The sequence below is a fragment of the Pelobates fuscus genome, chromosome 5 (assembly GCF_036172605.1).
Source record: "Pelobates fuscus isolate aPelFus1 chromosome 5, aPelFus1.pri, whole genome shotgun sequence".
NCBI classification, from domain to species: Eukaryota; Metazoa; Chordata; class Amphibia; order Anura; family Pelobatidae; genus Pelobates; species Pelobates fuscus.
Genome location: NC_086321.1, coordinates 371,386,103 through 371,400,591, shown reverse-complemented (window position 1 = coordinate 371,400,591; position 14,489 = coordinate 371,386,103). Strand labels below are relative to the sequence as shown.

General features: G+C 43.2%; 1 protein-coding gene across 1 annotated transcript; it reads right to left on the bottom strand.

Moving 5' to 3' along the window:
- Positions 1–233: 233 nt before the first annotated feature.
- Positions 234–2,995, bottom strand: TRAPPC5 (trafficking protein particle complex subunit 5). The gene is made up of 2 exons (XM_063453399.1): positions 2,899–2,995; positions 234–1,184 (listed from the first exon to the last, which is right to left on the bottom strand). Exon 2 carries the CDS (start codon positions 1,179–1,181, stop codon positions 615–617), a length of 567 nt encoding a protein of 188 aa, XP_063309469.1. The 5' UTR covers positions 1,182–1,184; positions 2,899–2,995; the 3' UTR covers positions 234–614.
- Positions 2,996–14,489: the final 11,494 nt, after the last annotated feature.

Sequence of the window (14,489 nt, the reverse complement as noted above, 5' to 3'; positions counted from 1 at the left end):
CCAAACTGATGGATTTGGGGTGAAATATTTATTGTGACTATAGCAGAGTTGGATAATTATTCTAAACAATTGCCTAAATGTGATTTTCAATTCATGGTTTAATGAGAAAACTCCTTAGTTTCCCTACTCCTGTTAAAGAAACATGTAATAAATAAACAAATATTTTTCAACTGAGGATAAGGGGCTTTGAACATCTCTATAACAATAGCACGTAAACAAACAAACAGAAGCGCTGAAGCAGATGGTATGTTTTTAATCAATCCTCCAACCATGATACAAGTAATTTACATTGGACCCAAATCATTAAATCACACATATTTTACCAAAAATAATAAACCAACACATTTTAGTTTTGTGATATTTTTTGGTTCCATGTAGGTTCCTAGAAAAGGAAAAATAAAATAAAAAAAAAAAACCTGAAAAAGTGCCTGACAAATCAAAGTTCTGAAGTCCTTAATAATAGTATCTACAAAAAAAAAAAAAAAACCTTTAAAACTTCCTTCTTATGCACACAAAATTACAAAACTATACGGTCACCCATACTGACTACACGTTGGAGTGAATAAAAATGACTTCTCGTATACGCTTGTAGTCTGTTCTTGTCCAAAGGCATTTCAGCGTCCATCCAATGCTTTGTCCCGAATGATTACTGACTCATCAAATTTAATCATAAGAGTGGTTCCCTTGTGCCAGTGCGCTGTCACTTTAGCAGGAAAACCGCTACAGGTCAGTAGCGACTCCACAATACCAGCTGTAAACGAAGCACAGTTTAACGTGCTGTTCTCTTTTGGGACAGATATATAGGAATTTATGAGAGGCTCCTTTTCTATAATGTAGTAGGTTTTATCATCATCGTTTGCTTGCTCTAGCTTATCTGCTTCCTTTCCGAAAAGTGCTTTCCAAGCATTGACCTTTATGAAAAGGAGGGCGCTTATCACCTTCGTCTCACGTTTCCCATTCTTTTCACGCATAACCAACGGGTCAAGGATGCGACATCCTACTTGTTGGCCGAGCTCTGACAGTTTGGTCTGTAGCTCAGACACGGAGTACACACGGTTCTGACAGTACTGAACTATTTCAGAGAAGAGCAGAGCAAAAGCACTGAGGCTCACTTCAGTTTTCGGCCGGGCCAATGAGCGCTCCAAAATGGTTGACTTTCCTCTGCTAAAGCGGGAATCCATGACCTGCACAAAAACAAGAAAGTTTAACTCCTAAGTCACATATAATAAAAAATTGGCTGGTGTAAACAGTCTCCGCGAACAATGGAACACACAACATCCTTTGATGTAGAAAGCCTAGTATCAAATATTATACATTTAACAGTGTCTGGAAATGTTAAATAATTTCTTTCAAAAATATGAAAGTTAAATGTATAATTGTATATCTGTAAATGTATAACTGAAGACTTTCAGAACAAGGGTTTTTCTTACCTCCTGGTGAAAGTAAGTCTTCGTAGTCAATGGAATAAAGATCACATTAAACTGCTTAATACACATTGCTTACTACTATCAATGAGTTTATTTCCTCCCACTTAGCCTGATTACAGAGGACATTTTCTCTTCCAGGGCGATACACCGAAGTAAAGCTTACCCTACATCTAATCCATGCCCACAAATGTGTGAGGGCTGCAACATCAGAAGTGAGATGTCACTCTGTCCATTCCTCTCTTCTTAACCCTGCAGTTTGTACAAGAGTTACCTCCCAATATTCCAAATGGTCAAAAAGAGACACTTCAATTTTAGGGGTACAAGCGGCCAGGGAAATTTTAGGGGACTTTGTAATAATTTATATAACTAAAATGTAATTTAGATTTTAGAGCACGAACAATGTATCTTATTTACACAGACTGATTTTAAAACACATTTATTGTAATTTAAAGACATATTACCGGGAGTATTATTACTGTGGAGCTCTGCTATACACACAGACACATTACTGGGAGTATTATTGCTGTGGAGCTCTGTTATACACTCAGACACATTACTGGGAGTATTATTGCTGTGGAGCTGTTATACACTCACACACATTACTGGGAGTATTATTACTGTGGAGCTGTTATACACTCAGACACATTACTGGGAGTATTATTGCTGTGGAGCTCTGTTATATACTCAGATACATTACTGGGAGTATTATTGCTGTGGAGCTCTGTTATACACTCACACACATTACTGGGAATATTATTGCTGTGGAGATCTGTTATACACTCAGGCACATTACTGGGAGTATTATTGCTGTGGAGCTCTGTTATACACCCAGACACATTACTGGGAGTATTATTGCTGTGGAGCTCTGTTATACACTCAGACACATTACTGGTAGTATTATTGCTGTGGAGCTCTGTTATACACCCAGACACATTACTGGGAGTATTATTGCTGTGGAGCTCTGTTATACACTCAGACACATTACTGTGAGTATTATTGCTGTGGAGCTCTGTTATACACTCAGACACATTACTGGTAGTATTATTGCTGTGGAGCTCTGTTATACACTCAGACACATTACTGGTAGTATTATTGCTGTGGAGCTCTGTTATACACTCAGACACATTACTGGCAGTATTATTGCTGTGGAGCTCTGTTATACACTCAGACACAATATGGAGCTCCTAGAAAGAAAGAAAATGGGACATTAGGATAGAAAATAGGGACTGTCCCTTGTAAGCAGGGCCACTTGGGTGGTATGGATAGAGTAATTCAGGTGACAGGGCCACACAGTGCCAGCCATGCAGCCAGTTTCCCTGTGCTGGTTAGTGATAATGATAATACAAGGTGTGGTGGTCGGCCAGTGCTGCCTGATTACAGCCAATGGGGTCTGTTTGTGGCTTATTTACCGCACAGACACCGCCATTACCGGCTATTTATCAACACTACGACAATAATAACCAGAACCAACCTCTCTGCTGCTCTCCAGACCCGGAACACAGCCAGTGACGTCACCACGCTGCGTCTCTCACCGGCGACGTCATCTTCTATCGACCCGCAAGCTGCCTTCTGCGATGGATGGAACGAGGCGTGGAACACAAGCACTTCCGTGTGTCCATTTTGTCCATGCGTTCCACAGGAAAATTAGCCTTTTTTAAAAAAAATAAATAAATAAAAATTTTCTCCCCAGGATGGGGTTTTGTTTAAATGTAATTTAAAGGAATGTGAACTTATAAATAGTTTCTCAATCGTCTGCATTAAAATGTTTCAGTCACAATACTGACCAAGCTGCTTGGGGGGGAGAATGGGCAGGTTGTCAGGGTAATGGGAGCATATTGTGAGGAAATGTATAAATGAGGGTGTGATGTAATTCCAGTAAAATACAAGTTTAGCAGGCTAAGATTGCCACAAGGCATATGTATGTATATGTGTTTGTAGTATCAGTTGGTTAATTACACGTAGCTAAGATACTGTCATCACTGTACTGACCAGGTGCAGGAATGTAAGAACTGGAATTACGCGTCCCTCTCCTTTGTATCAGATGAGCCACGTGGTTAGACCGGATGGATGAGTTTAGACTCTATTCATTAAATAGGTTAAGGGTATGTGTGGGTGTAGTTAATTGTGGGAGGAGCTACAGTGCTATATAAGGAATGTACTCTATGTATTCAGTACTCAGACTTTGCTGTATTTTGGTGACGCTAGTCCCTCTGAGTCCCGATCGGTGATCCAATAAAGAATCTCTTCCTTCCTGAAGAAACCTGTGTCCATCTCTCTGTGCTTGGCTTCCGTCAGTTTCTCCGGTATCATTTGGTGCATTGGCCGGGAAGCTCATCGTTCAACGGTAGCTGAGAGGCAGAGGCGTGAGACGGTCTATCTTTGCCCACGTTCTCTACGGCTGCACCCCTGAACTTCTGCGTGGACCTCCCTTCGTCTCGGCGCCACTGGTCTGTTGTCCAGGAGATCATCGGCCTCTACGTGAGAAGTGCTGGGGTGTCCCCGTCGATGAGTGTGAACTCAGGTTCAGGAACGAGGAGGTAAGATAACTGCTGTTTTAGACGGCAGGACCCGCTAGGGGTATACCGATTGTGCGGTAGGCCCAAAGGGGTTTTTGAATCTGTATCTGCCCCCTCTGTCGGAGGGAAGGAGCGAAGGCGCACCGCTCGATCGAACGCTCTTTAGTCAGACCGTTTGATTTGGTTAGTCAGGCGGGGTCCTGGTGTAAATAGCCCTAGCCGGACACCGGTGTCTTGTCTAGACTAGCGTTCTAGGGTGTATATTACGTTCGCTAGGTCGGAGGGACCGGGAGACTAAGCGGCGCCTGTGTAAATTCGGTTCGCTAGTTCTCATCCTATCTGGGCTAAGTGGGAAGGCGTGTAAATTTGGAACCCACTAGACTTTTGATAGTACGACTAAGAGGCGCCTGTGTAAATTCGGATCTCTAGCTCGTTGTATAGTGCGACTAAGAGGCGCCTGTGTAAATTCGGTTCTCTAGCTCGCTATGTATATGTGGTGATTGGGCAGTGTGGCTAACCAAAACGGGTGTATATAGTTTTAGGTAGTCCATTCAAGGTACTGGCCAATAGTTTAGTTGGGAATTGTAAATGTGTTAACGATTGTTTTAGTAAAGTGTATATCTTGTTAGATAGCGCGAGCTCAGCCGTCTAGCGAGAGTGTTAATAGTGTGTTGCTGTATTATAGTGCACGGTACCATAACCCTGTATATTTACTGACATTATATAATAAGTACTAATCATTGTCGTCCATTGCATGTTTAACACCATAACCACTAATAATTGTATTGTGACCTTAACTTGTGCTTTGACCTATGCTAACCGTACTGTAACCGCTATTTGTAAAAGACGATGTTACTGGGGTGTGTTATAGACGGGTAATTCGTATATAGAGAATTATAGCGTGGGTGACTGTGTAGTTACGCCAAAGGGCATAATATTGATTATATAGTGACTGGTGTAGCAGCTGTGTGTGTACGGGAATTCCCTGAGTGTTTATTGTTATTGTGTACGTTTCACTTGGTAACCATACCACGTGGTGCTGTTGCCAGAGGAAACGGGTGTGACTGTTGAATAGTACGCGTGTATAGTAATCGTTGTCGACGACGTTCCACTGTTAAATATGGGCGCGTCGCAGTCAACGATTCCGGATCCCTTAGGATGTATGGTTAAGAATTTTAAAAAGGGATTCAAAGTTTGTGATTTTGGGGTTAAGATGTCCCCTGTACGTTTGGTCACTTTGTGCACTAGGGAGTGGCCTACTTTGGTTGCGGCATGGCCGCCACGTGGCAGTTTGGATCCAACTCTGGTACAGCGCTTACACGTGGCTGTATCAGGTAGGCCTGAACTTTACGGCCAGTTTCCTTATATTGATTGTTGGAGACAGGCCGTAAATGACTCGCCAAAATGGCTCCGGACATGCCACGAGGAACAGTGTCGCCTCATGGTAGCTAGGACTTGTTCGTCCACTAGGGCTGGTGTTAGGCCCATTTTGGACACGCCCCCTGAGTCCGAGATCCCTTTGCCGCCCCCTTACTTTCCGGTAAGAGGAAGTGACGCAAATACAGGAAGTCCTGTAACCCTTCCCTCATTACCCTCATCCACTTCCGCTTCCTCCTCCAGTACAGGATCCACCCCCCCTCGTACTAAATCTCCCCTTCCGGAACCAGAACCCACCCCCATTAGAAACGAATATCCTGATTTGGCGCCACTTCAGACTTCCGGTCAAGCTTCATCTAGCTCGGCCCGAAGTGTTCTATTCACTACCTTTTCCCAAAACCAACCTCCCACATCCCCATACCCTATATCTCCCCGACCGGAACCCATGACTGACGCTTCCCTACGTAGCCCCATACAGACCCGACAGTTGACCGGTGCCCAACAATTGAGACACTATCAGATGCCTCTTCGTCTGAATCCCGGGTCAGCCTATATTAATGCCGCAGGTCAAATGGCACAAGCTGACCCTGTCTTCGTATATGTTCCCTTCACTACAACCGATCTTTTAAACTGGAAGACCCACAATTCCTCGTATACTGAGAAACCACAAGCCATGACTGATCTGTTCACCTCAATAGTACAGACACATAATCCGACATGGGCTGATTGCCAGCAGTTATTAATGACTTTATTTAACAATGAGGAAAGGACAAGAATAAATCAAGCAGCCATTAAAGCATTAGAGGATAGAGCCCGTGCTTTGAACCAAGCTAATCCAGCAGCATGGGCCGCAACACATTATCCCAACACTGATCCCGATTGGAACGTAAATGGTGCTGATATGGTTCAACTCAGAGCCTATAGAGACGCTATAATTGCTGGCATGAAAGCCGGAGGAAAGAAAGCCATTAACATGTCGAAGACAGTTGAGGTGATCCAGAAAAGCGATGAAGCGCCCAGTGTCTTTTATGACCGATTATTGGAGGCGTACCGCTTGTACACCCCCTTTAATCCGGAAGACGCAGACAATTCCCGAATGGTTAACTCCGCCTTTGTCAGCCAAGCTTACGGAGATATTAAGCGCAAGCTACAAAAGTTAGAAGGGTTTGCAGGTATGTCAATCTCCCAACTAATGGAGGTAGCTAATAAGGTCTATATGAATAGGGAAACAGAAAGCAAGAAAGAGGAGGAGCGCAAGATGCGTAAAAAGGCTGATATGCTAGCGGTAGCGATCGCAGGCGTAGATAAACGGGGCCCAGATAGAGGCAATAATAGATGGAGTAGGGAGCCTTTGAGTAGGGATCAGTGTGCGTATTGCAAGGAAGAAGGGCATTGGAGGAACGAATGTCCGCAAAGAGAGCAGTACGAGAGAGACCAACCCAGGGCAGGCTACGGAAACTTTAGAGGCAGAGCGAGAGGTAGAGGAGGTCCCGGAGGGAGTAATGGTTATAGAGGGAGTAATGGGAACAGAGGAAGTGTTAGGGAAGACAGGTATATTCCAGCAGCGCAAAGGTCTCGCGATAGAGAAGGTAGGGACTTTGTAGGATTGGCTGACACGGTCATGGAGGACTATTGATACCGACCGGGCTCCATCCCCCTTGGTCGAGCGGAGCCTATGGTCGATGTATCAATAGGGGGGAAAAGGAGTGCGTTCATGATCGACACTGGTGCTGAACATTCAGTGGTGACTAATCTAGTTGCTCCTCCATCTGGAAGGACTATTACTGTGATAGGAGCAACTGGAAGAAGTGCTGAAAGACCGGTTCTTAAAAGTCGACTCTGTACATTGGGAGGCCACGTAGTAAAACACCAATTCCTTTATATGCCTGAATGTCCAGTCCAATTGCTGGGACGTGATATGCTATCCAAATTACAAGCGCAGATTACGTTCCTACCAGATGGAACAACATCTTTAAAGTTTAATGGACCTTCAGGTATTATGACTTTATCCGTACCAAAGGAAGAAGAGTGGCGACTTTATACAGTGTTGACTAGCCAAAACCCTAGGAGTGATGAGACATTGTTTAACATACCAGGAGTTTGGGCAGAGAACAACCCACCAGGACTGGCCCGCAATATTCCACCAATAAAAATTGAACTGAAACATGGGGTTTATCCAGTGAGCCTAAGACAATATCACATTCCGCAGAAGGCTAAGAAGAACATCCAATCCTATCTGGATAAGTTCATACGGTATGGTATCCTAAAATTCTGTACTTCCCCCTGGAACACCCCATTGCTGCCTGTTCAAAAGCCCGGCACAGATGAGTATCGACCTGTGCAGGACTTAAGAGCAGTCAATGATGCGGTTGTTAGCATACATCCAGTTGTACCCAATCCATATAACCTGCTTGCTTTAATTCCGGGCGGGGCTACTTACTTCACAGTCTTAGATCTCAAAGATGCCTTCTTTTGCCTCCGAATTGCCGCAGAAAGTCAATGTATTTTCGCTTTCCAATGGGAGAACGCTGTAACGGGCTCAAAACGCCAAATGACTTGGACAAGACTGCCCCAAGGGTTTAAAAATTCACCTACCCTATTTGGTTCAGCCCTAAGTCAAGATCTATTGGATTTCGAGTCCATCCCAGGAGAGTGTGTATTGTTACAATATGTAGATGACTTGTTGATAGCAGCAGTTACAAAAGAAATCTGTCAGCAAGCAACGCACGATCTACTACACATTCTCTGGAAGGCAGGATACAAGGTGTCTAGAAAGAAGGCTCAGTTGTGTTTGCCAACTGTCAAGTATCTAGGATTCCATATCTCTGAAGGTCAAAGAATTATGGGGCCAGAGAGAAAAGAAGCTGTCTGCCAAATACCAATACCCAAGAATAGAAGACAAGTGCGAGAATTCTTGGGGGCAGCAGGCTTCTGTAGGATATGGATTCCCAGTTATGCGATACTAGCAAAACCTCTGTACGCAGCTATCAAAGGTACAGAGCACGACCCCTTCTTATGGACCCAAGAACAGCAAACGGCATTTGAAGATGTGAAGAAGGCTTTGATGAGTGCCCCAGCATTAGGTCTACCTGATCACACACGACCATTCTACTTATATGTACACGAGCAAAGAAGAATGGCTGTGGGAGTATTGACACAGTACTTGGGATCATGGCAAAGACCTGTTGCCTACATGTCTAAGCAACTGGATGCAGTGGCCAGCGGACTTCCACCTTGTCTAAGAGCCGTAGCTGCAGCCGCCCTGCTAGTAGCTGAAGCCGATAAACTCACTCTGGGTCAAGAACTTTATGTACGAGTCCCACATGCAGTACAGACGTTGTTGGATTACAAAGGAAATCATTGGTTTAGTAATAGCCGTATGACCAAGTATCAAGCAATGTTGTGTGAAAACCCAAGAGTGCATTTAGAGACTGTAAACACCTTAAATCCAGCTACCCTTTTGCCACAACCTACTGAAAGTCAACATGATTGTTTGGAAGTAATGGATGAAGTATTCTCAAGTAGACCAGATCTTCGTGATTTTCCCATCCAGAACCCCGATGTTCAATATTACACCGACGGCAGTAGTTATGTGAAAGAAGGGATCCGCTATGCAGGATATGCAGTGACAACAATAGACAAGGTGATAGAAGCTCGGCCACTGGCGAAAGGAACATCAGCACAAAAGGCAGAATTAATAGCACTAACACGAGCGTTACAATTGGCTGAAGGTTTAAGAGTAAATATCTATACGGACTCTAAGTATGCGTTTTTAACCACTCATGCCCACGGAGCTTTGTATAAAGAAAGAGGACTACTGAATTCAGAAGGCAAAGAAATCAAGTACGCAGCTGAAATCCTACAACTATTGGAAGCAGTGTGGGAGCCGAAAGAAGTCGGTATCATACATTGTCGAGCGCATCTGAGAGGAGATGGTGATGTAACCAAGGGAAATCGGATGGCAGATAGTGCAGCTAAGCGTGCTGCTGAATCAGGAAGACAGGAGTATGTAGGGCATATAGCTGCTCTTATACCAACTCCACTGTCCCAATGGACTCCAGTTTATACAGCTCAAGAAGAGGAGTGGTTAAAGACTGAACCGGGAAAGTATCTGGAGAACAAGTGGTATCAGCTAGAAGATGGAAGAATAGTTATACCAGCATCGCTAGCGGTAGAAATTGTCCAAAATTATCACAACGGGACACATTCTGGGAGAGACAGTACTGAAGAATCTCTTAGAAAACATTTCTACATACCAAGATTGTCCAACTTGACTCAGGCCATTGTACGCAGATGTGTAACGTGTGCTAAGAATAATGCAAGACAAGGACCAGTAAAGCCACCAGGAGTTCAGTTTATGGGGGGACTCCCCATGTCCGATCTACAAATAGACTTTACAGTGATGCCTAAATCGGGTGGACATCGTTACCTGCTGGTAATTGTGTGCACCTATTCAGGCTGGGTAGAAGCATGTCCTACTCGTACAGAGAAAGCAGGAGAAGTTGTGAGATTCCTGCTACGAGAAATAATACCCCGATATGGACTACCCTGTTCTATAGGATCGGACAATGGTCCAGCTTTTGTTCACCAGTGCCTACAACAACTGACTCATATGCTTGGTATAAAGTGGAGGCTTCATACTGCATATAGACCCCAGAGTTCTGGTAAGGTAGAGAGAATGAATAGAACTATAAAGAACCAGTTGGCTAAAATGTGTCAGGAAACCCAACTTAAGTGGAACGTTCTCTTACCCATAGCTTTATTGCGAATCCGCAGTACCCCTACCAGAAGGATGGGCCTCTCTCCTTTTGAAATCATGTATGGGCGACCACCTCCCGTACTTGGTAACTTAAGGGGGGACTTGAGTCAGTTGGGAGAAGGAATTACCCGGCAGCAGGTTGTAGAGTTGGGTAAGACTATGGAGGAGGTACAGAAATGGGTACAAGATAGATTACCTGTGAATATTTATCCCCCTGTTCATAGTTATCATCCAGGAGATCAAGTGTGGATTAAAGAGTGGAATAATGTACCGTTAGGGCCCAAGTGGAGAGGTCCTTATGTTGTTCTTTTGTCTACCCCTACAGCAATAAAAGTAGCAGAAGTGACTCCGTGGATACATCACTCCAGGGTTAAACCAGCAGCAGTCGATTCTTGGCAAGTTACAGCAGATCCAGAGAATCCCTGCACTACTCAGTCGGAGTAACGAGGAATTATTGTGGATTACAAATTTTATTGTTACAGGTGTGAGTGAGAAGGCCATAATAAAGCCTGTCCGCTTACCATCACATAGTGTATAAGCCAGGAAAGTCTCGAAGGGACACCTGTGAAGATGAGCAGAACTCCATTCCCTGCAGCCCCTCACACCCTGGAAGCTGAGGCGCCATCGCACGGACGAAGACTGAGGATGACGGCGAAAGATGTGCTTTTGATAGTGTTTATTTATATGTGTTTTTATATTCAGGAAGGTAGAGGTACCGACACTCCTAGCTGTGAGGTATGCATTAAGACTACGAGAACAGGTAACCATATTTCCCAAACCCTAATTTGGCATTCACAATACGAATGTAAAGGAGATGTATCGAGATGTAGATACTTAAATATAGATTATAGTGTGTGCCATTTAGGAGTAGGAGAACCTAAGTGCTTCAGTCCGGAGTATCAGCCTCGTACAATTTGGTTGACTCTCAGGAATGGAGATCCTCAGGGGACCCTAATTAATAAAACGGTGTTAGAATCCGTACATTCTTCGGGTGTTCTGCTATTTGATGCGTGTAAAGCGATATCGAGTGGTAGAAAGCCGTGGAATGTATGTGGGGATCTTAGATGGGAGAGGACGTATGGGTCTAACGATAAATATATTTGTCTCAGTAGCAAAAATAAATATGTAAGTCCTAGATGCCCAAATAGAGATTATAACTTTTGCCCATATTGGTCTTGTGTGGGGTGGGCAACTTGGGGACAGACAGTAGACAAAGACATGATAGTGACTAAGTTGCCGACTAGCCCTTATTGTAAGTCTATGGAATGCAACCCAGTCCATATACTCATTAATAACCCCGACAAGTTCTTAGATAAGTATGGAAATTTATTTGGGTTTCAAATATACGGGACGGGTTTAGATCCTGGGACATTATTGTTTATAGGAATAGAGACTGATACGGTATCCTCCCAGACTCATCAAGTATACCATTCCTTTTACGAAGAGATGAGTATAGATAATAAGATCCCCCATAATGCTAAAAACCTGTTCATCGATTTAGCTGAAAGTATTGCCGGTAGTCTTAATGTTACCAACTGCTATGTGTGTGGAGGTACTAACATGGGAGACCAATGGCCTTGGGAAGCAAAGGAGGTAATGTCCGGTTCTGAGGCAGTTGACCAATTAATATCTACACAAGCCGATTATCATATGAGTGTTAGAGGTAAATCTGAGTGGAGATTAAAGACCTCCATCATAGGTTATGTTTGCATAGCAAGGAAAGGAATAATGTATAATACTTCTGTAGGAGAATTAACTTGTCTAGGGCAAAAAGCTTATGATGATGATACAAAGAATACAACTTGGTGGTCGGCTTCAAATGTCTCAGAACCATCTAACCCGTTTGCTAGATATGCCAATTTAAAGGATGTGTGGTTTGATCTATCCATCACATCTACTTGGAGAGCCCCAGCAAATTTGTACTGGATCTGTGGTAAGAAAGCCTATTCGGAGCTGCCACAGGACTGGGAAGGGGCATGTGTGTTGGGTATGCTCAAACCATCCTTCTTCTTGTTACCGATTGAAACAGGTGAGACTTTAGGTGTTAAAGTGTATGATGTGAATCATAGGAAGAAAAGGGGACCCATAGAGATAGGCGCCTGGGAAGATGATGAATGGCCTCCCCAGCGTATTATAGATTACTATGGGCCAGCCACGTGGGCTGAGGATGGTACCTTTGGTTATAGAACCCCTATTTATATGCTCAACCGTATTATAAGATTACAGGCGGTGGTTGAGATTATCACAAATGAGACATCACAAGCGCTCAATCTTCTAGCGAAGCATAACACCAGGATGAGGACAGCAGTCTACCAAAATAGATTAGCCTTGGATTACCTTTTGGCAGTAGAGGGAGGTGTATGTGGGAAGTTTAACCTAAGTAATTGCTGTCTTCAAATAGATGACGAAGGGCAAGCAATAGCTGAGCTTACTAGCCATATGGTTAAACTAGCGCATGTGCCTACTCAGGTATGGAAAGGGTACAATCCAAGTAGTTGGTTTGGTAGCTGGTATGAGTGGTTTGGAGGGCTTAAGGCAGTGGTAGGTGGAGTCCTACTGATTTTACTGTTGTGTCTACTCCTACCGTGTCTTATACCCTTAGTAGTTAGGTCTGTGCAAAGCCTGATAGGAAGTATAGCAGAGAGGAAGGCTGCTGCACAGATAATGGCGATATATAAGTATAAGGCTCTAGATCAGGGAGAACCAATGCAAGAAGATGAATGTTGAAGATTCACATCATAAGATAAGTCTGGTCTGGTTCATGGTAACCTGAGGTATATGCAAACCAAGGTTAAGTGATGCCTCAAGTAATTGTGAAATATCAGAGGCATCAAAGGGGGGAATGTGATGTAATTCCAGTAAAATACAAGTTTAGCAGGCTAAGATTGCCACAAGGCATATGTATGTATATGTGTTTGTAGTATCAGTTGGTTAATTACACGTAGCTAAGATACTGTCATCACTGTACTGACCAGGTGCAGGAATGTAAGAACTGGAATTACGCGTCCCTCTCCTTTGTATCAGATGAGCCACGTGGTTAGACCGGATGGATGAGTTTAGACTCTATTCATTAAATAGGTTAAGGGTATGTGTGGGTGTAGTTAATTGTGGGAGGAGCTACAGTGCTATATAAGGAATGTACTCTATGTATTCAGTACTCAGACTTTGCTGTATTTTGGTGACGCTAGTCCCTCTGAGTCCCGATCGGTGATCCAATAAAGAATCTCTTCCTTCCTGAAGAAACCTGTGTCCATCTCTCTGTGCTTGGCTTCCGTCAGTTTCTCCGGTATCAAGGGGACTGAACTCTGTGGATTGGGGAAACAGATAACTGATACATTTGGCCAATCTCCATAATTTTACTGGAAAAAAAAAACCTTTGGCAATGCAATCACAACTGAGAGGTTGACTCAAAAAAAAAGAAACGTGAATTCAAACTGAAATACGCACTAAATGGCTTTATTTTCTAAACTCCACATTGTAGGGAACTGAAATCTGAATGGCAAAATAATAAATTTAAATGATTTGAAGCAATTTGGTTGTCAGGTCATTACAATTCATTGTACCTTGAATAAACCCACGTGTACGTTTCTAATCAGTCAGTATATGAAACGTAAATGGAAAACCAAGCTTCTATATCTATATCGCATCTATATAGGAGATAAATATATATCTATATTGTCCTTCCTTCTTTAAAGGATTACTCCAACCATTATAACCACTATAGCCCGCTGTAGTAGTTATGATGCGAAGACTACCCCGGCCCTGTTCACCGGTTATTGGGCAAATCATTTAGCAACTGTTTGCCCCCTACTTGGGTCTACGCTGGGCTTGCCCTCTTACCTGGGACTACGCCCGGTGGTTTGGTGAGGTGCTTCTGCCGAGCCACAAAAGCGGGGTGCTGCCCTCAGCCAATGAATGCAATTTGGTGCAATGAAAGTTGTATAGAATTTAAATTAGCCAAACCGGTAACACAGTGACACTGCCGGAAGTGGCGTTACACCTCCGTCAGTGACGGGTTAAACTCTGTACGTGCAGTGTTTTATGCTAAATTCTGCACATACAGACTGCAGGCACCATAACCACTTCAAACGGCTGATGTGATCATGGTGCTTGAAGTATCCCTTTAATAATGAATATTTAACTACCGGTATATTTAAAAATCAGTAGATACACCTGAACAAATAGTGTAGACTAATAAATTCATTAAAATCAAGTAAAATCTATGTGTGTTAAATATATATATATTACAAATGCTAAAATGTAAAAGAACATAACAAATGCCCAATTAAATCAAAAGGATTGAAGACAATACATTTCGGAAGAAAAATATTTACATATTTATTTTGTGTAAAAAAAATTAAATTTATTGAAATACATAAAAGGTACATTTGTTATTTTTCACATTCATGC

Coding starts and splice junctions, on each gene's coding strand:
- TRAPPC5 (XM_063453399.1), bottom strand. CDS start 1,181: ATGGATTCCCGCTTTAGCAGAGGAAAGTCAACCATTTTGGAGCGCTCA.